At 30.4% G+C, this 25,738-nt stretch overlaps 2 protein-coding genes and 1 long non-coding RNA gene across 4 annotated transcripts in view; 2 read left to right on the top strand and 1 right to left on the bottom strand.

The window, feature by feature from the left end:
* Window positions 1-152: 152 nt before the first annotated feature.
* On the bottom strand, window positions 153-2,880 carry LOC125370020 (shikimate kinase 3, chloroplastic-like). The gene is made up of 8 exons (XM_048373590.1): window positions 2,872-2,880; window positions 2,702-2,754; window positions 2,300-2,387; window positions 1,546-1,628; window positions 1,326-1,455; window positions 1,121-1,199; window positions 554-617; window positions 153-451 (listed from the first exon to the last, which is right to left on the bottom strand). The coding sequence occupies exons 1-8, from the start codon at window positions 2,878-2,880 to the stop codon at window positions 328-330; spliced, it is 630 nt and encodes a 209-aa protein (XP_048229547.1). The 3' UTR covers window positions 153-327.
* A 7,134-nt stretch (window positions 2,881-10,014) lies between these two features.
* LOC125370224 lies at window positions 10,015-11,558 on the top strand. 2 transcript variants are annotated; one of them, XR_007216192.1, is made up of 3 exons: window positions 10,015-10,524; window positions 10,780-11,023; window positions 11,196-11,558. It is a non-coding gene; the product is annotated as an uncharacterized LOC125370224 (long non-coding RNA). The 2 variants fall into 2 exon arrangements; XR_007216191.1 differs by lacking the exon at window positions 10,015-10,524 and having other exon boundaries at window positions 10,647-11,023.
* Window positions 11,559-14,971: 3,413 nt separating this feature from the next.
* The window catches only part of LOC107262535 (FGGY carbohydrate kinase domain-containing protein-like), a 103,205-nt gene continuing 92,438 nt past the window's right edge, over window positions 14,972-25,738 (top strand). Inside the window, exon 1 of the mRNA XM_048374532.1 lies at window positions 14,972-15,434. The gene's annotated coding sequence lies outside the window, so the exon portion shown is untranslated. The remainder of the gene's footprint in view (window positions 15,435-25,738) is intronic.

The following is a 25,738-nucleotide window of genomic DNA, read 5'->3' as shown; positions in this document are numbered from 1 at the left end:
TTACTTGGATCTGGGTACAAATTTTGGATTTTTACATTCTTCTTTTTATCCATTCCTTCTTAATCGTATAATTCTCCAATGAAGCCGATTACTTTGTGCAGTTTGCCGTATTAGGAATTAAAAGATGTTGTAGAGTTGTGTTTAGTCATAAGTAAAAATTTGTCAAAATTGCTAATTTGTTTCATTTGCATATGTCCCTCCAATACTAAAATTCATAACGCAATATCTATAGATAAGGAGTTTATTTGATCTGTACATCTGAAACGAAAACCAAACAAGACTGCCTTAGTTCGTTCCTGCAAGTGATGAAAAGCTACATAAATACTATTATAAATTATTTTCTTCAAAAAAAAAAAAAAGGAAAAAGAATCTCTCAAACTGAGAATTAGAGAAACGTTTGCATGGACTTCTCATTGTTGTCCTGTAGATACTTCTGAATCTGTATAAGCACCTGCAAAAATTCAATTCCAATAATAGAAAACTTAGAATTTAGAAATTCATTCTCCTCTTAAGTTAAGAGTAGAGAAATTCAAGATCAAGAGGGACTCAGAACCTCAGTGCTATAGCAGCTGGTCCAACATCAGATACATCTTCAAATCCCAGATCGTCGGCAAGATCTGTAATCATAACGGAAAAAAGGAGTTTGACATTGTATTATTCTTCTTTTCAGCCCAAACTTGAATGTAAAATACATGTAGTAGTAGGACAAGGGCACCTAAAAAGGCTTGCTTAGTAATACCCACATTAAATTTTCCAAGAACTATGGAAGGTACAATTTTGTTCCCTCAAAAAGGCCCTATTCAACTAATGACCGTGACAACAGTATCATGTGTTTCCAAGTAGATGCCATATGATGAGAGATTCTGGTTATTCACACGTTGTAATAAATAAAAACATAGGGCTCTTGTTTAACTCGCAGTCACACTCAGAAGGAAATGAGTGCATGGAGGCCCCGCAAGTAGGCAAAAGCCTTCTAAACTTGGATCACCAGCAGTCCGAACAAACGAGCATGAGTCTTTTGCATCACAGATGCAACAATGTCTATCAGTAATTGACCTATATATATAACTTTAGAAAAAGAAGAATACACTCATTTATTCAATAAGTAAATTCATCATACCTAAAAGTGAAACAGTAACATCAGCGTCTGAATGGGCCTCAACTCTCTTTTTCGAAAGAGTAAAGAGTCCCATAAAAGCCTACAAGGACATTTAACAAAGTGATGTATCAGCACTAACTATTTACACGGTTTGAATCCAAATAAAAAAAAAATATGAATCCAGAAGTTGGTGAAATGGGTGGTTAAAATTGCCAAAGAAGGCCACCTTTGTGTAGGGGTCCCCAGAATCAAGGTGTAGAAGTGGACGAGAGTCAGTTCCTACAGCAGCAATTCTTCTTGCCAATGCATCCAAAGGTACATCTAAGAAAACAGTGATCCCCTGCCTCATATACTTCCTAAAACATTTAGTTGAGTTAATTAATACGAATGAGATTATTGTTATTATTATAAGAGAAGATTGTTGCGCATCAGTGTGGTCTGCATACCAGTTGATTGGACGTACTACTGAACCACCACCTGTAGCAACTACTTGCCGAGGGATTATAGACAACTTCTGCAATGCCTCGCTCTGTATTCTTCAAAATATAGAATACATTCAACCAAACTAAAGGATTGAAAGAAAAAGGGACAGTAAATGCTGCTAAGAGTAATGAACGAACTGATGTCAAGATAAATATAGCACTCAATACTCCATAGATTACAAATGTGTCCACATTTATGTATATATGTATGCCATTCATTACCACGATCAATCCCAGACGCAAAAGTTTTCCCAGTCAAATAAATTGGCAGGCTTGAGAAGTTGCCATACTCATTGACTTTTGAATAGATTACCAATGGCAATGCTTACCTTGATAATACACAAGATTATTGCATTCTTCCGAATCCATTAAATGATCAGTGTGGTATGTCAGTAATAAGCACGCTAAAAGATCTACCAGTATCCAGATCTGATATAAGGAAGTAACAGTCATGAAAAATTTTACCATTATTTACAATTAAGCAGCCTCACATGACGAATTTACATGAACATCGAAGCGTGCTGCAAACATCAAATGACTTGGATTTCTTTAAGGAAATGTAAAATGGTAATGAGATGGAGATGCAATAAAATGAACTTTCATCAGAATATGAACAAAATAAAGAGCAAGAGAACAAAAAGAAAAAGGATAACAGAATAGAACAAAGAGATGGCAAGACATAGCAGGTTGAACAAATGCTTCTTTTTTATGAACAAACCTCAATATCTCTAAAGTAATCCTCGCCGTATTGTTGAAATATATGGGACACAGAATTTCCTCCTGCAGTTTGCTCTACATATTCGTCACTGATACGGACAAGAAAAATCTATATTAATAAAATTTGTATAACCCAGATCAACAGTCAACTATAATTCAAAGTACATGCCTAATTCAATAGCATACATTGGAAAATGCAAGATAATTGCTAGCTGTAACCATTTTGTGGAAAATATTAAAAGAAAGAAGAATGGTACACCAACTCCAGAAAAAGTGATCTACTCCAGAAAAGTGGTAGATCCTACTCCGAACAAGTAGTGTTATGCATTTTCCAAGATGAAACTCAAGTTACTGTTAAAATTCTCAAGTGATCCAAACCCAAACAGTTAGTCAAAATACTAACCTGTCAACAAAAGTATAACCTAGTGCTTCTGATAAAATCTTGCCCACTGTAGTCTTTCAGAGCCCATCATTCCTGAAAATTTCACACTCTAGACACATTAATTGCTGAAAGGAATAAAAAGGAGCTGCAACAAACTTGAGATTTAGAGAAGCAGCGAACCAACAAGAAACACGCAACATCCCTTTAAGCCTGAGGAAACTTTTTTCCCTTGGTCTGCAATAAGGCATCATTCAGAAATGTGTGTGTATATATAGATCAGCAAAATTAAGTTCGAAGCATTAAGTGTTCAGTATCATATGTCATTTGCTGACTATAAAAGCACACACGTCATTCTTAAGAAATATGCAGAAGCTAAACTATTTGTCAATCATGAACTTGAAGAATATCTCGCTACCTTTAACAACCAATATCCATCAAAAGAACCACAAATATTCCCCGATAGCAAAGAAGGAGCTACAAGGAAAACACAACATCAAATCCAAGTCAACGGGACAACTTAGTTTGAAAACCTTCTAATAGATAAAAGCAACATGTAACAAGAAATAACACATCACAGTGAAATTGAACCCCATATATTTATTTTCTCAAATGTGAAATTTCAATCACATGAACAAGTACACAACCTAAAAAAAGTATTAAACTGCAATAGTATCAGACATATTGCAAAATTAGCTAAAATATATAAGAGATATAATTCTCACCCAGTGGATCTCTACAGGCATTTGAAATACTTGTCAAAAAAATAATACAAAATAACTATTATAAATATAATACTATAATAAAAATATTAAAGAAATTTCATGTCATACTATTTTAATTTGATCTTTTATTTAATTTTAAAAAACTGATGAATCAGTGTATTTTAAAATTTAATAATATTATAAAATATATTAATAATATCTTTCTAATGCCTTTTTGGTATCGTTTAGTCAATTCAATTATTAACCCTAAATAAAATAATTTTAATAAAAAAATAATTACATAACGAAAAGATATTTTAAAATGTCCCGTTGGTATCTTTAATAAAAATATTGATTTAAAAAAATTTAGAAAAAGAAATTTTAAATGTATATCATAAATATACTACAATAAAAATGGTTTTAATATATATATTGCAAGTATCTTTTATTATTTTTATATATAATTAAAATAAATTAAAAAATAAAATATGAAGCATATTAACATAAAGTATATTAAAACTAACCTTTTTACACTAAAATATGTATTAATAAATGATTCTAATATATTAAATTATAACATGAAAATATTTAAAAGATGCAGGAAAAAATATATTTTAAATATAATTATAGTATCTTTTTATACCATTGAGTAATGATTTGTATTATAACTTTAATCAAAACATTCATAAATATGCAACTAAAAGTATATTAATAATATCTTATTGGCATACTGTTGTTGATTTTTAATTTTTTTTAAATCATATATAATATACCGTTATATTATGTAATATTTTTCAGGTATACCAAAATTATCTTTCAGACATCTTGTTACAAAATAATCAAAAAGAATAAATTTACTTTAATATGATACATTAGTGCTAGAATTTTTATTCATTGAACATAAATGATCAAACTAATGACAAAGCCGAGAACTTCTTCCTATTTCATATTTCTTTATTCCATTAACTTAACTTAGTATAATAATAATAAAAAAAACTATTTGGCTCAATTGACTCATTCCTCATTTAATCACTTTCATTTAATTTTTAATTTTCATCATAAACAAATTTAATACTAGAATTAGATTTGTAACTAGACGAAGTCGGACTGAAAATACTTTAACTTTCAGGGTATAATACGAGCATACTTTTGTTATTTTTAAATATATATTGTAATTCGGTAAATATTTAATATATTTTTAGTATTTTTTATACAACAGAATAATGATTTATATATTATAAGTATAATATTTAAAATATTCATAAATATACAACTAAAAATATATTAAGAATATCTTAGGTATATTGTTGTTGATATTTTTAATTTTTAAATATCTTTTAAAATCGCCAAAATACTGTTATATTATGTGATATTTTTCAGGTATACTAAAAGTATCTTTTAGATATTTTAGTACAAAAATTAAATATAAATTCACTATAATATGACACAATATTAATAAATAGAGAAAAAGTATATTAAATGTATTGCTTTGGTATTTTAAGAGTATCTTATAATAGATATAACTATAATAAAAGGGAATTGGTGGAATTTCTTATTCGTTGTACATAAATAATCAGATTAATGAAAAGCTAAGAATTTCTACATTTTCCTTATTTCTTTATTTCTATTAGCTTAATTTAGTATAATAGAAAAAAAATCTTTTGACTCAATTTTCTCTTTCATCATTTAACCACTTTTATTTATTTTTAAATTTTTTATTAATAAATTTAAAATTAGTATTAGATCTGTAACTAGACAAATTGAATCAAAGTATTTTTACTTTCTGGTATTAAGAGCATATTTTTATTATCTTTAAATATATACTGTAATGCATCATGCTGGGAGAAGGATAAAGTTCTTTTATTTAAGTAGCATGAATTTTATTTTATTTTTTGGAAAAGAAAGGTTGCTCTTAATTATAGAAACAAAAAGAAAAGAGATTTTAGCAGAAGAGACTTTGATTTGTACATAATAAGAAATGAAAAAACAAAGATTCTGATTCTAGGTTTGCCATGCAGTAATTGGCATAGAACTAGACTTGGGATGTCTATATATATATATATATATATTTTTTTTTTTTTTGGATGAAGAGCTAAAAAGCATGTTGCTGTATATGTGTGTATATAAATATTCTAGAATGCTCCCAAAATTTCTAAATGAAAAAGATTGATAGAAGTAATCATGAGCCTTTAGTTATAATTTTATTTTTAATTATCATTCAAGTGTTGGATCTTTTATGTATAAACATACTTTAGTCTAATAATTTATGTATATAACTAAAAAAAGAATTGTTGATGACAGAGTTTGAAGGATTGTGGAATAGGGTCACAAGGAATCACCAACAGCATCAACATGATGGTTAAGGTTAAGAGCACTGTTATCAACTTGCCGAGTCTTTCTTACACCATGGGTTAGTATTTATTTGTCAGAGAATCAATAATCAAAACAAGTATTGTTTGTAGCTAATTAATTAGTAAGATCTTCAAACAGATTTGGTCTTTAGAATTGTGTTGTCTATCCTCTCCATCAATGAGTATTAAGAATATAATAAATAAGTTAGTCTACAAATATAAAATTTGTGAACCAAAAACTTTATTCTAAATTTAATCACACAACTACTAAATGTCTCATATATATCATATATGCATTTGCATTTATTTGATATATCTTGCATCTGAATGTATCATTGGTTTATAATTTTGAAATTGCAAAAATTATCAAAACCAGCTAAGCATGAACTACTATATCACGCTGTTCACAAATAACAAACCAGCTAACATATGAATGTCCTCAACAACCAAACAATTACTCAGAAACTAAATCACATCATCAAGCACCATGGCAATATCATTAGTGGAATAACTTTCCAACCTCTAAGTCAGAGAACCCAAACTCCCATTGCAAATCGAAACCCTTACCTAATAGTCAAAAGTTCAGCCGTAGTTGCATAAAACACTGATAGGTCAGAGCTTGCAGAAACTGCCATACGACCACCTTCATAGTTTCCGAGAAGAGTATAAGAAAAAGAAATAGAAGGGTGTAATTGTAGCATTTTTAAGGCAAATAAAGATATATATATATATATATATATATATATATATATATATATATATATGGCCTAAAGATTAACGTGCAGGTATCTCCTAATAGATATGATACAATGAACGTGGTTTTGAACAACTAATCAGATTGTTTTTCAACATATATCAGTGCTTGGATCCCTTTGTGCTTCTTTGGTCCTATTTTCAGCAAACAGAATTTCAAGCACACGGACAAATAGAATATTAATTGCTATATTATTTACTTAATGAAATGTTTTATTTAAAAATGATAGGTCATGCTTACTATCATGCATGTAAATTGCTAACAAGATAAAAACTTTCTGTATAAATTTAATTTAAATTTTATAAATTTTTATTGAATAAACACATAGAAAGGTAAAACAACCTAAAATTTTACTTAGATAAAATTTATAAAATTTAAATTAAATTTATATAAAAAAATTATTATGTACGTTCTAGGTAAGCTACATACTAAAACTTTTTCATATAAATTGCTAAAAGAAAAAGAAACTCTATATGTAAAGTTAATCTAAATTTTTTATAAATTTTCATTGAATAATCAGCTAATTAGTAGAAATGGATGCAAGAACTAAATATAAGAATTTGGCGGTAATATAAAAAAAGTTACTTTTCTAATTAAACAATAATTTACTGCTGCTCGAATCAAAATTGATCACAAAGCAATGGAAAAACAATTGTCGGGTTCTAGAATTTGATTTCATTGGAGTCGATTAACTAAAGTAATTCCTGATTCAATCAATGTAGGATAGAAAGTGCTCACTACTGCTGGTGGAATCAGACCAGTTGCCCATAATCATCGAAGGAATTTTCTTTACCTGAAAGACTAAAATCTATTGTGGTATAATCGATCCCTTCATCTTAGAGACTTCATCAAAGCTGATCCAATATGGGAAAAATCTTGCATCCTTGGCAAATATTTCCAGTGATATATCATCTACTACTGCCTAGTTTGCCAATGTAATTTCCCACTTTCTGTCTATGTGTTTTAATGATTTGGCTCATTTCACAGTTAAATTATATTTTTCTTTATCTGCCTAATTTTCTTCCTATGTATCACTCATTTCAAATCCTATAAAATGGTATATTAATTATATTTCATTACTAATTTATCAATATATAATACAGGAAAGGAAAAGTTTTAAAATCTAAATCAATTATACTATTTATTAAATATCTCAATTTATTATTAGTTGAATTATAAACGTACAAGTTCTTAATAAAATTTTAATTATCTGAGTTAAAAATACTTATGAGCTAAAATAATAATAATAGTTTGGATGGATAGACAATTAATAGTAAATAAATTAAGTTATATTTAATCAAATTGTACAGTAATTAGATTTTCATAAAATTTAATTTTACTTTATTAATAACTAGTTTTTTATTAAATGATAAAATGCAATATTATATGGATATGTGATAAAAATGAACCAAATATAAAATAAGAAGAAATTAAAATAATCATAGAACTCTAGTGATTAAGGAATTAATTAAAACATTTTGTAGGCATTTCTTTCTATTGACCCTTTTAGCGGAGCTTACTGGGGTAAGCCGATCACTCCAAACCCACGACTTAATTTTGCAAATTGCCACTCTTCCCATGCAATAAATAATTGCATGGACCCGCACTTATATTTGTTTTACATGTAAATAAATAAGCTCATTTTATAGTTAAAGAAAAGGAAATGTATTTATTTTATTTTTCTCTTTTGACATTGTGCTTTTCATTCAGAACATCAAATTGCACCGATCTATTATTATATAATTATAAAATTAATTTATAAACAAATTTAATAAAATTTTAGATATTTAATATTTTTATCATAATTAAAAACAACAAAAATTAAATATTTTTAGTTTTTCTAATTCAAATTAAGTTATTTTAAATTAAAATTAAAAGAATAGTAAATAAGATAAACTAAATAATAAAAAGTTAATTTTGTCTAGTCATTTTAAAATTAAGAGTTGGTGAGAAGTTTCAAATTTGAGTTGTTGCGAATTGAAGCTGTAGCTGTCCACAGTTTTTTGAAAAATTATAAGTTATTTTTCAATAACAATGTCAAACACTATTAATTTTAAAAAGTTTTAAGTGACTCATTCATCAAGCTAAAATTAATATCTAGTTGAAATTGAGTTACCAAAAATAATTTGCGTTCTCTTTCATATTTATTATTAAATTTAAAGATTAAATTACTTTTTATTTATAAATTAGGTCTTTTGACTAGATTGATTGATAAAAAAGTCTAATGAAGAGAATTAAATATTATATAAAATTAAATTTAAGAGAGCATTTATTCAATTTTTAGAAAAATGCTATCAAAATATTAATATAATAAAAATAATTAATTTCAAATATCTTTTAAGACAAATGCTCACGTTTTTAAGAAGATAAGTCCATGTAATTACGAAAAGTTGTACCAAATTATATTCTCTCGATGAGCATTTAAAAACAATGACTGCATGATTCATGGTTCAGCACTTACATTAATAAATGATCCTTAATTTTTCTTTCCCTTTTGCTCTCTAGTTAGATTTAAACTTACTTTATCTATCTATTATTCACATCGGACCTTAAATTAATTTCTCTTGTTGTTATTGTGTCATATACACCAAAATCATGATACATAAATCAAATTTCATAGAATTCTCCAAATTAAAAGGGATTATTATTTGGGTTAATAAAAGGCAATTGTAACTTTGAGTAAAAGATAACTCATATATAAATTAAAAAAAATGATTAAAAATTGAATGCTCGGGGTAAAGAAAGTATAGCTCATTAATAATATTTTTTAAATAGATTATATTGAGATAAAATAATTAATTATAAACTCGAGGCATATAAAAATAAGTTGTAGCTATTATTAAAATATAAAAATAAGTTTCTAAATGATTTTAATTAAAATAAAGAAAGGAATAATTACTCTATTTTATGGAATAGATTGAAAATATTACTTCATATTATGAATCATATTGAGCGGATAAAATAAAGAAATTAAAATATTTTAGAAGATAATATAAAATTAATATGAATATTATATTACATAAAATAAATATACTTATCATTTTAATATCAAGAAAATAACTTAAGTAAATAAGATGTTTTAAAGACAAACCAAAAGTTATTTTCTTTATTAAAGAAAACATGAAAAATATTATAATTGGTTATGGTGAAAATTTTACAGCGTGTAATAATATTTTTATTGTAATAATATTTTTATTGTCCTAGTTAATGGATAAAATATATATTTTTATGTTAAACATAAATTTTATAGTTAGAATGTGACAATAATACTATCTAATTTTTCTTTTAATTTTTATTTGTAATTTTATTAAAGTTGTATTTCCTTTCTTAATAAATTCTGCAAAAATCATTTCATTGATTAATATAGAAATGCTAAGCTAAAAATCTTTCACTTTAAATTAAAATTTTGAAATTACTTATAGAATAAAAATGTGGTAAATTCCAACGGTAAAAAAAAAATTAAGGATTTTCTTTGAATTTGAGAAGAGGAAAATGTAGCTAATTAGGAAGTTTTTTTTCCGTTAATGAGGAATATTAAGGGTCCATTCCCATTACAGAATCCCAAATGTTCTTTTCCTCTCTACCATTCTCCCGATCCCTCCTCTCCTTTCTCCATCGAGATGTCCACTGCCACCGTCGTCTCAGCCGTTCCTCGTCGGTCCGTTTTAGTTTGATTGCTGGTACTTTCTTGTTTAAATCGGGAAAATGGGTTTATTCTCAAGCATTTGAATTTTGAGGAAGAGAAAAATGTAGCTAATTAGAAATTTCTTTTACCGTTCATGCGTAATACTAAGGGTTCATTCTCATAAGAGCATCTGAATCGTTCTTTTCCCTCCATTCTTTTCCTTTCACTCGGCTGTGAAAGCCACAATGAATCCTACGATTCTCATCACAAACCTGAATCATGTTTCAAGCCCTAATTTCTGATCGAAGGTGGGCTCGTTTGATTTGTCCATTTGGGTCTGGACATAAATGTTCTTCTCCAGGCAGTACCAGCTTATTATATGCACACAAGGCAGTAATCCCAGCTCCCAAACGGTATACTTAATTATATCCTTCAATCTTTCTTTAATTTTTTTTTGAAGGAAATTACTGGTATACTTAATTATATCCTAAAATCTTTCTCTAATTTTTTCTCTTAGATTTTTTTTGTAAATTAGAAAATTGAGTTTCTATATGTGGGTATTTATATGTCTGTTTGTTTGGGTATTTATTCTGAAGCATTTGAATTTTGAGGAAGAGGAAAATGTAGCTAATTAGAAATTTCTTTTACCGTTCATGCGTAATACTAAGGGTCCATTCTCATAAGAGCATCTGAATCGTTCTTTTCCCTCCATTCTTTTCCTTTCACTCGGCTGTGAAACCCACAATGAATCCTACGATTCTCATCACAAACCTGAATCATGTTTCAAGCCCTAATTTCTGATCGAAGGTGGGCTCGTTTGATTTGTCCATTTGGGTCTGGACATAAATGTTCTTCTCCAGGCAGTACCAGCTTATTATATGCACACAAGGCAGTAATCCCAGCTCCCAAACGGTATACTTAATTATATCCTTAAATCTTTCTTTAATTTTTTTGAAGGAAATTACTGGTATACTTAATTATATCCTTAAATCTTTCTCTAATTTTTCTCTTAGATTTTTTTTGTAAATTAGAAATTGAGTTTCTATATGTGGGTATTTATATGTCTGTTTGTTTGGCTTCCTAGAAAATTGATTGTGCAGTGAAAGAGAGAAGAAATATTTTGGAAGCTTTTAAACTCAATGTGGAATATGGACTTCTTTTAGTTTATTTATTGGGCAAGAAAGAATAAGTTGTTGCTTGATAATAAGGGTTTAGGGTATTGATTAGAAATTGAAGGGGATGACAATGGAGGTAAAAAGGAGGAAGAGCTTGCAGACAATGTTGAAGAAGCTGGAAATGCACTTCTTTCCGTCCAGATCCATCTTCTGTTTATCAACTTCTACTTTTGCTTGGTGTAATTGTAAACTCAATCCTTTAATTCATTATTTTGTATATATTCTTACTCTTATCTTCATACTGGAGTCAAGCTTTTGATCTTTGTTTATTATCCTTTTGATTAGAGATGTGAATACATTTTGTCTCATTTTTTTTTCTTTTTATAAATTTAGAAACTCAAGAAGTATTTATCAGTCACCACCCGATTATGTGCAGAAGGCATTGCGTTCTTTTGAATAATTTAAATGTGGATGTTAAAGTTTCTGTTGCATCATGTATTTGTGAGATTATGAGAAGTACAGCACCAGATGCTCCGTGTGGTGATGAACAAATGAAGAGTATTCACAAGGCAGTAATCCCAGCTCCCAAGCGGTAGGCCTAGTTTGGACTACGAGTTGAACCCGGCCGGGACCTGTATTGGGAGCGTAACAAGACAAAGTTGAGTTGAATATGTGCTTGTGAAGTTCTGTACTGCATTTATGAGTACACAGGAACCCGAATAGACTGCTTCTTCTTTTGACTGCTCTGCTACTGCTGCTGCTGCTGTATTTCGACATTGTCACGTGTCTTATCTCAGATCGATCTATGGCGAGTACCGTTAAGTACTTAGGTTAGTAAGGCCTGGGGAACAATAATACCCTTTACGGATTTCAATGATGTTATTTAACTCTTTTAATTATACCAGGCGGGATCCGAGCATCCTTTTAATTTTTTGAAGGAAATTACTGGTATACTTAATTATATCCTTAAATCTTTCTCTAATTTTTCTCTTAGATTTTTTTTTTATAGAATTAGAAATTGAGTTTCTATATGTGGGTATTTATATGTCTGTTTGTTTGGCTTCCTAGAAAATTGATTGTGCACTGAAAGAGAGAAAGAGATATTTTGGAAGCTTTTAAACTCAATGTGGAATATGGACTTCTTTTAGTTTATTTATTGGGCAAGAAAAGAATAAGTTGTTGCTTGATAATAAGGGTTTAGGGTATTGATTAGAAATTGAGGGGGATGACAATGGAGGTAAAAAGGAGGAAGAGCTTGCAGACAATGTTGAAGCAGCTGGAAATGCACTTCTTTCACGTCCAGATCCATCTTCTGTTTATCAACTTCTACTTTTGCTTGGTGTAATTGTAAACTCAATCCTTTAATTCATTATTTTGTATATATTCTTACTCTTATCTTCATACTGGAGTCAAGCTTTTGATCTTTGTTTATTACCCTTTTGATTAGAGATGTGAATACATTTTTGTCTCATTTTTTTCTTTTTATAAATTTAGAAACTCAAGAAGTATTTATCAGTCACCACCCGATTATGTGCAGGAAGGCATTGCGGTCTTTTGAATAATTTAAATGTGGATGTTAAAGTTTCTATTGCATCATGTATTTGTGAGATTATGAGAGTACAGCACCAGATGCTCCGTGTGGTGATGAACAAATGAAGGTATTCAATTCAAAACACCATGATATATCTCAACTTTTCAAAATATTCTCCATGCTAGAGATTTTTATTTGGCACAGCTGTAAGTGATTTTCTTTATAACTTGATTGCCTCATAGGAAATATTTAAGTTGATTGTAGTAGCATTTGATAATATATATGATATTTCAAGCCCTCGTACAAAGAAGAGTTTCCATACCGAAACATTTGCAAGGATAAAGTTATGGGTTATCATGGTGGACCTTTCAACTTGATTCCTTGATACTAGAGATGTTTAATGCTTTTATAAGAAACTTAAGGTGAGAAATTCATGCTGATACCATTTTGTTTGTTCTAATTTGCAGGAAGTTAGTTCGGGGACTTCATAAACCATAGCGGGTTGCTTATGATAATACTCGATTCTTGTAATTTTTGCTTACATGTTTACATTTCCTATACTCTTTAATAGTACTGCTACATACACTTGGGTAAAAGTTCATTTGGTCGGTGTGAAAATATTTTACAGGGAGTAGGAATTATACTTTTCTGGATTACTATATTTTGTATTTTAGGTAAGCATATAAGGATGCTAATCTTCATTCTTTATTAGTGAAAGCTACATAGCGGCTAAATAATGATTGGTCTCAAGAGAAGAAGAAAACAATAATTTATTTCGGAAATGGGAAATTAATGAGAGCTGTTCAAGATAAATATATATTTTAACATTTTCTCTCTACATAATTAACACAAACCTGTTGCATACTGTAGCGGTACTAGAAACAAGAGAAGAAAAAACAATTCTTGACTTGTAAATATTGGGCAATATCCCAAAAGTAGCATGTCGTTTGATAGTTTTAGTGCCTTTTCTTTAATGGGTTTTCGTTATTTTGTTGTTTTATTGAAGTTTTGATAGCTTTTGCTGTTCTACTATTTTGACTCTCTGTTGGCGAGATAAAAGATATTTTCTCTTTTATTTTACTTTTCCAAGTGCTGGAGTTTTTCATGTATTATTCTTGACAGAAAACGGGAGACTACCTTGTTCTCCCTTTCTTAACCAGTACTACTAGTTGCTTCAATTTCATGAAAAATAAATTGAAAAAGAATTGTTCAAAAGGCAATATGATAAGGCTGATGAAGGCTGGTAGAGGCAAATACAACATGCTAATGCACTCCAGCGGCGTCGTTTCTAATTTAACAATGGCGATTCTAATGGCTTTCTTGCATCCCTAATTCCTTCTTATGGTACCATTTTCCTTGGTAGTAAGAATCATAATTTAAATTTTAATATTTAGTTTTCTTTCTTTGTTTTCAAACTAAATATATTTACTTCCTGATCAAAACTATGTGGCGATCTACGGCATAAAAAGAAGTGCTATTTAATCACACAACACATACATATGGCCGAGACCAAAAATTATCTTTTATTATTAGTCTGTGAATTCAATTGCATTAAAATTTGTTTGATTTTCTTTAAATTTTAGATTTAATATTTCAGATTTCTAGTTTCTTTTCTAGAGGCGTGGCATTTATTTAATCAAATATTAGAAAGGAAGGCGAGGTTTGGTCGGACTTTTATTTTTTTATTTATGTTTTAGCTGATTTTTTATTTGCCATTGTGTTTGAATATATGCGTGCATATATATTTTTAAAATGATAAGTATTATAGTTTCATTTTCCTCATAAGTTGTTGAAATATTATATCAATTGCTTGTTGCACTGCTTTTGTACGTTAAATAAATAAAATTTGTGATGCTTGGAAATGTAAAAGTTAGTAAATAGTATTTTTTGCACGTTTTGTTTCTATGAAATCAATGTGTGATTTTAACATTATTTCTTCTTTGTCTCTCTAATTAAAGTTACGATCTTTGAACTTGCACATGTTTGAATTCCGAAGCGATATTAAGATGGTAGCAATTATAAATGGCAACTGCTTAAATTTAATGTTTATCACAGTACAAAAAGCGAAACCATATATTTTCACACTTAGCGCATGAGACTTGTGCATTTTATGCTAATAGGTTTGCTAGGATGAGATTTTACTGGAATTTGGATGTTGGATGAAAATTGTACATAATGTAACTAAATATGTTGATATAATATAATTATATTAAGCAACAGTCAGATCTCTTTGTTTTTAATAGTTGCTTAAAACAATGACTTATTTGATTCTTGATATCAATACTTTCATGATTCTACTCGTATTATATCTTGAACTTTCGTCTGAAATGCTCTGCGATACAAACTAGGAGAGAGTAGCTTAATTTTCACTGGTTGTAAGGCTACTACCCCTCGTAATTTTTCCATGTATGCCAGTAAGATTCAAACATGCAACTTGCATGAATGCTTTCTTGCCAATTGTTCTTTTCTTCCATATCATTGGTTGCTTCTCGGTTATCTATATGTCCTTTGGGAGATGTAGTTATATTATAAAAGCAAAACAAATACCAGTAAATTAATCTTCTTGTCAAATTTACAGTGCAGATCATATTACACGTTTCACGGAATACATAAATCCAGCACAACAAATATTTAGCTTTTTATTGTGCTTTCATTCGTAGAAAGCTATGTCTGTCAGGTGACTAATAGAAGTTTCTACTGTTATCTTGGTCATTTATTGATAGAAAAACTGCATGTTTTATTTTTATAATTTTTATCATATTGTTTATGTCAGAGTCTTCTGTAATAACTTTGACATTTTACAACAAGTAAGCATGAGTGATCCTTTACTCCGAGGATTGAACCTTTGGGCTTTCATTCTTTTTATTCTACTTAGAAATTACTTTCCTTCTCTCTGTTTTACTCGAGGAACATATGGAAGTAAGCAATGAATTTTTATATGAAGAGTTGACACTTGCCGGTAGTAGTTAAATATTATTGCTACACAATGATGCAGTTTAGGAATCATATTTTTTAATGCATTCTTGTCATGGCTGTGATGATTTCTCCTTTTTACTCACGATTCGGATGGAAATTTTGAATGAGTAGGCGAGTAGATGAGGTTGTAAATATTCATGACTTTGGGGACACAGTAAAATTTTATATTTGGTTTATCAATTTTCACTTAGGCTGCATGATTCCATTCCAGGATGTGAGAAGGAAAAGAAAATTTGGAGTCTTTGAGTATGATTCATTCGGACCATTTGCGGCTAAATTTGAATAGTCTAGCCATCGGTAGGAGAGTCACGATTTCCCCTTTTCTTGATATTTTCCTTCTCATGCATCGAGGTGGGTAGTGAGTTTCGGATTTAGGAGAGCTATGCGGATTTGTTGTGAAAAAGAATTTGTCTTTTAAAACATGTATTTTAACAAAAATGCACTAAATTGATCTTAGTAAGACTATGATAACTTGCTCTTGAGCTTACTCTTTATGTGTAGCTCGTTTGTGCTCGATTAGAACCTAGAAAGTGCTACTTTATCTTAGAATTTCCGAGGGCCGAACTTTTATAAGGCTGGAAGATTGTAACACCAGTGAAATCTGGATGTCACGGACCTCAATATCAATCTTTGGTCAGATGGGTCTATGGGTACTTATAGGAAAACTTTATAGTAATTTAAATTTTATACGTTTAGTAGTTTTGTGGTGTTATGTTAGGATTATTTTGATGATAGTTGTTTTTTAAACATTTTTTATGAGAAAATGATTAAATAATTGGAATTTAATTGTAGTTCTACTTTTTATTTAAGTGTTTTAAATAAATTAAGCATATATGGGGTGTTAGGCATAAAAATTTGGACATTTCTAGACAAAAATAATAAACCCTTACTTGACTTGTCTTTACATTCTATCTATTGATAAAACAAAATGACAAACTCTTTGATTCTTTTTTTTAATAATAATAAAAAAGAATCAATTCGAATTATATTTATATTATATTCCTATAGGGTTGAATAAAATAAAAATTTGATTAGTTAAAATGGCACTTTGATCCAATGGTTGACTTATGGCTATTTTTTCTAAGGAGCGCCTAATAGATTTTTGTAAACTAGAATTAGAGATCTTCCTTATTTCTTTGAATTGATTTCTAGTTTGATGATTGAATTGAATTGGTTGCGATATAGTATGATGATGATTGTTGTGTTTATTGTGTGGGGATGGGCAGTAGATAACCCTAATTTGTCTATTTGTGATTAGATAACTTTGAAGTCGCCAAGCGTGGTGCATGGAGCTTATTTATGGAGTGTCATCTTTGTGAGTAGTATACTATACACATATGTATGTATATACGTTATCCCTCCCATTTGCATTAAGCATGCCTTTAAATCACGAATGAGATTGATGCAACTAAGTGATCAATATGATATGTGTGCATGCATTGTGTGAAAAATTGATTTTAATTGCTTAGCGGGATTGAGTTGAATCTCTTAGGCGATGGGGCACTCAGCCGGACCATCTGTATTGAGGGTGCAATCTTGAGGGATAATATTAGTCTATAAGTGCTTTGTTACCCGAGCTATTGTTGATTCTTTGTTTAACAATATTGATGTGATTATTTGTGCTTATATTATTTTGATGCTAATTGGATGGGGAAAGTAGGGACCTCTAGGTGCCAAGAGGTTCTTGATGGATGACTAGAGGGTTCAAAGTCAGATATTGGGGAATCATGGTCCATTAGAGTTTGAAATGAACCTATATATAAAGATGTTTCTATATAGCTTTAAAAATATTTTAAGCATTGAAAAATAATTAAAAATGTTTTGAAATAAGCGTTGTCATTTCTATAAGTTTTGAACTTGAGCCTTGTGTCAGATGGTCTTTCGGTGGTCGCGTATGTTTTGAGTTGCACATGTTCATTCATGCATCATACAATTCACATGTCAGAATACAGCCGAGTAACATATTGGTTGTCGATCTCGGAACCTGATGATGCGAGTTTAAAACAAAGAAAATGAAAAACTATACTAAAATTTATTAGATATTTATTTAGAATAAAGTTTAGTTTTCATTTAATAGGAGGATTAAAGTGAAAATATGGCATCGATGGTAGATATTATAGAGATGCATGGCCTCTTGCATGAGTAAGTTAGAACATACCAATTTAGTTTTAGTTAATATCTCCTTTTGTTTTTAAATTTAACATCTCGAGTAACTATTTATGTCCTAATTTTCTTTTCTGGCTATAATTTCTTGTTGGCTTGGGTTGGGTTTAGTAATTTTGGGCATGTGATATTATGATTGGATTGGAAATTGATGCTTGTAAGATTTGGTCCATGCTTGAATTAGCGCAAGCTGATGTGAAGGCTATTTAGAGTTTAAATTGGAGAGCTGATGATGAGTTTGAAGCTTTCAACTCTAAGAGTTACATTATTTGATAATGATTCTTGGGCTAATTATAACTTCTTAATTTTCTTATTTTGTTACTATCTCCGTAATTAGGTTAGTAACTATTCTTTAATTTTATTTATTTGCATGGAAGTGAGTAAGGGCTTTGGGTTACTTTAGATGATGATTATTGATTGTGTCTTTGTGTTTGATTTTGTGTTTATGGCTTAATTTTTGTATTGTGGCATGAGATGTTAGATTGGTGCTATGCCAAATTATGTGAACTTTAGGTTAGTCCTTGAGTGTGAATTTGATTGGAATTTCGGGATTACATCCCTTGTGTGATCCACTTGTTTGAGCATTATCTAGAGTTCCACAGCTCCAAATGGGGCAAAATTTGAACCTATAGAAACTTTGGTCCGTCCTCTAAAACTATTTATTTTGTGGAAGGCCTAATTCTGCTGTTTTGGAAGTAAAATTGAGTATTAGATTTTCATAGTCAATATGACTGACGGATTAGCGTGCTCTGCAATGTTTATTTAGTCCTCCTTGTTCACTTTTTCAAATGGGGCAAGACCAATTAGAAATGAAACTAGACTTAATGTCCTTGTGATGTGGAAAGATGGTACGGTAATGCTTCCTAGAATTTCTTGAGACAATTTTGAGTAGAGCCTCGAAATCATAAGTAGATGACGGTTATTGATTATGTGCAAATAGTAGTTTTAGATGATTAATTGCTTGGGAAAATCAATTTTTTTATGCCATGTGATTAGTATGTGATATATTTGTTGATACATTGCTGGTGGGAGCTTTGGTTTTGCAATTAAAGGTTGATTTTAATATTTGTTTGCTTATGCCCACGAATTACGTACTAAGTTTTTCTTGTGATCAAATTTGAAAATTAATATGCCAAATTCTTCTACAAATGAATGGTTGATTTTTGGGTATTTTGTTTCCCATCTGTGTAGTTTATGGGTATAAAATGGCACTTTGATCCAATTGGTGGGATCTTGACTTGTGGCTATTTTTCTAGGGACTACCCGGGAAGAATTTTCTAAACTAGATTAAGGATCTTCCTTGTTTCTTGGATTGCTTTCTAGTTTGGAAAATTGCAATTACCCATAATTCAATGAATATTTGTGAGGCTTGATACAAGAATTTATGGGATTTAAGCCCTTAGTTTAAGTTGAAAATGGTGCACGATTGATGCGATATAATCTGATTAGATCTTTTATTATTACCTTTGGTTTTGATATCAATTTCACGATACTTTATTTAAAACTTGCCATCAACATAGATGAAAGTGTTTTTAGAACTTCTTATGTTAAGGCTGATTTCTAGGTTGTATCGCTTATAGATTCTTTCATGGAAGCGGGTAAGCGATTAGTGAAGGTAAGGCCTTTTAGGGTTATAGTGCCCAATTTTTATATTAATCATTGAGGCTTTAAATTCTATATACTCTGGTCTCCTTTTGCATGTCCGAAGGCAAAGGGAATTATTTGAAGCATGAACCCTTTACATTAGTGATAGACAATTGGCTCTTTCATACCTTCGCGCCATGCGAGGTTATTGCATCTGGTACACACCATATTGTGGAGCATTGGAATGCTCATGGTCACAGAATTAAAACATTGCTTTTAATCTTCATGCATTTATTTTTCTGTAATGATATGTTTTATATTATGTTTAAATATATAGCGCATCTCATACTTTCGAGTTGATTTGTGTTATCATGAGATTGCTTTATAATGTAGTTGTTTATATTTTCAGCTATGTGTTTCTTGGTCGGTGAATGATGGCTATACCTCCAGGATGTAATTTGTTTTATCACTTCCTGTTCTTTCTTGTATATCTTCTTCCCTTGCGGGTGACATCTTTGCTTGCGTCTTTGTGGCCTTTCAAGAGAGCTGTGTTTGTTCGAGAACATGCGGATATTATTGGTACTTATCTTCATAATCTCTTTATCTGTTCACATCTTAAAATTTTTCCCATTTGATTTTAAAATTATAATGCATTCTTTTGATCAGTGGGTAGCCTTTGTAAAGTTTCATTTCGCCTTGCAATTTCTTCTCATTATTCTTTTCCCGGTTTGATATAATGTATGGTGAAGTCTCAATGTTGACTAGTTATTAATTATTGTGAACATCACGTTGTTAGGAAAGTCTTTCAATCTTGAATTGGTGGCTTGAATAATTTATGAAACCTCAAATTGAACCTTGAATAGTTCATACCAGTAAGGTTTTGATGTAGGACGGATTTAGGAAACCTGTTCCATGTTGATTTCTTGAAAAGTAAAGGTTAAGATTGAATTTCATTTCGGTTAGCGAGGAAATTCCGATCTGAAATAGAGGAATAGAAAGAAAAGACAAGAAAATTTCTAAAGAGTCAAGATTTAGAAGGTTTAGGAGTCATACCTAAAGAAAATTAAAACACACAATTCTAGACCAGCAATTTGCAGCAAACATTTGTTAATAAACTTGGAAAACTCTCAGTAGTAATTGTTACAAGCGTAGATATGTATAAACTAAACTAATCCTACCACTACTAAATTAAGTTAAACTTTTAATTCGCGCTTAAAATAAAATAAAGACTTTTAAAATAAATTTTAACTATTGTTCCGTGGCTGGGAATTACATAAATTCTCCTTGCAAAGCTAGAAATTACGAAATACCCTTTGGGTGTTGAAATTATAAAAATTGGGCAAAACATTAAATCTAAGTGATTCTTTTGAATTTTATTTTCTTGATACCAAGTTCATAATGAGTTCTGAGTTAGGAGAGCCGTCGCGAGGTTGGGATTGCAATAAATTTGTCTTTTAGAACATGTATACAATTAAAGAAACATGCACTAAATTCAATATTGTAAGACTATGATAGCTTACTCACGACTACTTTTGAGAATAATAGTTTTCTATTATTTTTCTAGGTGTTATGTGCATGTTAACAAACTTAATGCTTACTTGTTCATGGTAGTGCGGGTTGCCTATTGTACTACCACAGTATTAGAATCTTTATTATTCTACGGTCTTTGTGCCTTAAAAATATCTTTGGTCTCAGTGGGGCCATGATGGCCTGAATCACGGCCGGTCGGGGGATGCATGAGCTCTTGTTTCTAAATCTTGAGTTTAATTCATAACTTTTATGACATATAACTAGGTACAAAACAATAAATGATTTGGGGAGAGGTTTTCGGTGAGTGCAAAACATAATGCGACTTTTCTTATTACATCTTTCTTTGGAATTCCTATTAGTCATTGTTTTCTCTCGGTTAGGTCCATTCCTTCCACCTTCTTCCCTTCTACAAGAAAAAAATGAGAAAAATAGACAAAGGACTTTGAAGGAAGTATTACTTCAATGACATTGACCTCAATTATGCTACAATTTTATAGATCGGTTGTGAATAAATAAATCTAAAGGCCCTTGCTTAAGATCGGGCTTGAAGTTGATGGTAGAATTGGGCAACCCATGGCAAACTTTACTTTAAAGTTTTGGTGGTCTATGTATTATAGAGGAAGAAGTTCTGAAGCTGCTAAATGAATTTTCACTTGCATTTTATTTCTTATGCCATACTTTAGCCTTTGCACAGGTCTAGTCATTTGGTTGAAGGTTTGATTACATTAATAAACCACCTCTGCATAGCCTTAAACTACATTAATTTGCTTTTCTACTCAACCTTTGCCTTTACTAGTAAAAAAAAGATACTTCCTCACTTTCTTATAAATTTTGTCTTTCTGAGGCATGATAGCAAAACAATATGTCATGCGTATGGCTTTAGTGCATGGTACTTCTACTTGTCATATGGTACGTATCCAGGCAAATTTGTTCATTTATGGGGTTTGGGAACCTTTTGGTCGGGTAACATCTAGAATTTCTAATATCAATGCTCATCTCTCTGAAAATTATTATAATCTTTGGGAAGGGCTATCATTTTGGAGTATTGTGAATGTTTGAAATGATTTTTAAGACATGGATGTGCAGACATGCATACATATTATCGTACTTTAATAAAAAGTCGGCATTTATCATCCCACGGTAATATATTCTTTGAACTTAATCTCAAGGCTTTTGCAATTCCTGCAACAATGATCACAATCTTGGTTTCACGGAGGGTGGGCGGTGCTCTTGGTGCATTATTAGATTACATCATGGAAAACCATGTTGCTTCTCCCGCTTACAAATTGTCTTCTTCTCGAGTAGGATATCGGTTTCAACATATTTATTTTAACTAAATTATATTTAATGCTTTTTACGTAGTAATGTGGCTTAATTGATCCCATAGTTGTTAAAGGTGCACGAGGCCGCGAGGCCTAACGTCTCGAACACTAAAGGTGGGAGATATAGAGCCTGGCTTTTTAGTTTAAATTTGTTTTTTCCTTTTCTTTAACTATTTCCATATTTATACAATCTCCAGCATTAATCTCAATATGCAAGTGAACTTATGAAGATCATGCATACCAAATTAAAATAAACCAACTATAATAAAGAAAGAAATTCATGTTGCTTTTGATCAGAAGGGGGGTAAGACGTTGCTGCCAGAATTATTCTACATCCTGATACGGGTTTCTCCTCTATCTCTCTGTCGTCATCTTTCTTTTATGTTTTTTTTTTTGACTCTACCTTCTCTATTCTTCACTCCATTTTTACCTTTATTTTTTCTAAACCCAAACAGCTCCTCCTTCCTTTCTTGCTTTTCGTTTGTTAAACTCTTTCACTGGCTCAATCCATAAAACGATGTCCTTGACCTTTTGATTCTGTCTCTGCTGCCCCTCAGTTCTCTGTCCTTTGGCTCTCACAGCCTCTTTTTTCTTTCCTCTTCTCTCTACTTTTGGAAACCTCACATCCTACATTTACAAGCGAAATACTTTTCTTTTTCATGTTGACTTTTAGTTATGCCATGTTAAATTATTGATGCTACCATTATCTTTAGTTAAATTGTTAATTATGCCATGTGTCTAGCATTAAGTTTTTATTTACTCGGTTTTGTCAAGCGTTTATTCTGAATAAGAGATTGTTGATTGTATCAATATGTACATGTGTGTGTAAGTTTTAATTTCTTTCGAACTTTAATTCTTTATTTTCTTCCTTTATTGCACTTCCGTACAGGCACACCCTTGAGCCCACTTTAATAACTATGGTTGATCACATGCCACTTTTCCTTGTCTTCCGGACATACTCGCTATTTGAACTCTTGAACAATAAATTGAGGACTATAATCGATGACATAAAGGCTCCATTCCTTGATGCTTTAACACGAAGATGTACATGTTCTTCCAACTTCCATGGAAATAGGTATATGATTAGTGATGCAAGGCCTTTTGATTCTGATGCCTAAGTTTTGTTATGGATTTTTGGTATTAACTTCTTGTGCTATAGGTCTAGAACGCGACTCAAAACAAAGGGAATTATTTGCGGCATGACCCTTGACATAAGTGATAGACAATTGGCTGTTCTATACCTTTAACTGCAGTATGGCATATGGTACAACATATCAATTTCTATATAAGCGTGTACATGTTCTTGCATATGGTTCTTTGTTCTTGAGCTAAATATAACTTTTTAATTTTCTTATTTTATTTACTATCTCAACTTCTATTTCTAAGGTTAGTACATCTACCTTGTCTTTAAATAATTCCATGATAGGGTTAGTAGCTAATTTTGAATTTTATTAATTTGCATGGTGGAGTTCCTTGAAAGTCATGTTGGGTTATTTTACTTCTTTTGTTTGATTCTTGAATTGAATCGTTTATAATATAGTATGATGATTATTAATTAGAAATAGAAATTTATAAACTCTAATTTGTTAAAAATGGTATGTGCTTGAAGGTTGGAGCTCGAAGAACATAAGATTTGCTCGGCACATGTTAAGTTGAAGCGATCATGATTTAAAAGTCGATACTTGAAAAGATAAGTTGTCTATTCTTGACTAAATATAACTTTTTAATTTTCTTATTTTGTTAACTATCTCAATTTCTATTTCGTATTGATACTTCTACCTTATCTCGCCAAACATTACTTTTGAAGTAACTCCACCATGCAACTTAATAAAATTAAAGATTAGCTACTAACCTATCATGAAATTATTTAGAGTTATAGAGGTAAGTCTGGACCTAAGAAATAGAAATTAGACGATGAGAACAAAATATAGTTTGATAATTATTAATTGAAATATAAAATTTATTAAACTCTAATTTGTTAAAAATGGTATGTGCTTGAAGATTGGAGCTCGAAGAACATAGTTTAACTCGGCACATGTTAAGTTGAAGAAGCGATGATTAGTTAGGCGATACTTGAAAAGATAAGTTCTTTATTCTTGAGCTAAATATAACTTTTTTAATTTTCTTAATTTGTTTAATATCAATTTCTATTTCTATGTCAAATTTTCCTACCTCATCTCTACCAAACATTACTTTTGAGTAACTCCACCATGCAACTTAATAAAATTAAAGATTAGCTACTAACGTATCATGAAATTATTTAGAGTTGGGGTAGAGTCGGACTAGGAAATAGAAATTGAGACCCGATGACAAAAAAATATAGTTTGATAATTGTTAATTAGAAATATAAAATTTATCAAACTCAATTTGTTAAAAATGGTATGTGCTTGAAGATTGGAGCTCGAAGAACATAAGATTTGCCTCTGACACATATTAAGTTGAAGAAGCGATTATCGGTTAAATGCGATACTTTAAAAGCTAAGTTGTATTCTTGGGCTAAATATAACTTTTTTATTTTCTTATTTTGTTAACTTTCTCGATTTCTATTTCTATGTTAGTACTTCTACCTCATCTCTACCAAACATTACTTTTGAAGTAACTCCACATCCTGACAATAAAATTAAAGATTAGCTACTAACCTTCTATCATGAAATTATTTAGAGTTGAGGTAGAGTAAGGACCTAGGAAATAGAAATTGAGGCGATGAACAAAATAGTTTGATGATTATTAATTAGAAATAGAAAATTTATAAACTTTAATTTGTATATTGTGACTAGAACACGGAGTCATTAAATTCTGACGGATGGAGATTAGCTACGGGCGTCTTCACGTGAGTAGTATATTACACATATGTATGTATATGCTTTTCTCCTCTCCTTTGCAATATGCATGCGTTTAAATCACGAATGAGAATGACCAAACTTAGTGATTAAGATGATATGCCCTTTAATTGCTTAAAAGTAGATTTTAAAGCTGCGTAACTAGATTGAGTTAGAACCTTGTAGGCGATGGGTAATCATGGAATGGCATATGTGACAATTGATATTAGGCTTAAAGTGATTTATTTATTGTTTTAGTCAGTATTGCAATTGTTTATTGATGTTGATGTGATTGTATGTTTGCATCTTTATTATGATCTCTCAATCAATGATCGGAAAAGTATATATCGAATAGGCTGATTGGGTTAGTAGCTAATACTTAATTTTGTTAAGTTGCATGGCAAATTACTTCATAGTTCTTGTTGGGTTATTTTAGTTTTGTCTGAATTATTTTTTGTTTGATGTTTGAATGCATTGTTTTAATATTGTCGAAGTGATTGTTTAATTAGAAATATAAAATTTATTAAACTCTAATTTGTTAAAAGTGGTATGTGCTTGAAGATTGGAGCTCGAAGAACATAAGATTT

The sequence above is a fragment of the Ricinus communis genome, chromosome 5, assembly GCF_019578655.1.
Source record: "Ricinus communis isolate WT05 ecotype wild-type chromosome 5, ASM1957865v1, whole genome shotgun sequence".
Taxonomy (NCBI): domain Eukaryota; kingdom Viridiplantae; phylum Streptophyta; class Magnoliopsida; order Malpighiales; family Euphorbiaceae; genus Ricinus; species Ricinus communis.
This window is presented reverse-complemented; position numbering and strand designations above follow the sequence as displayed.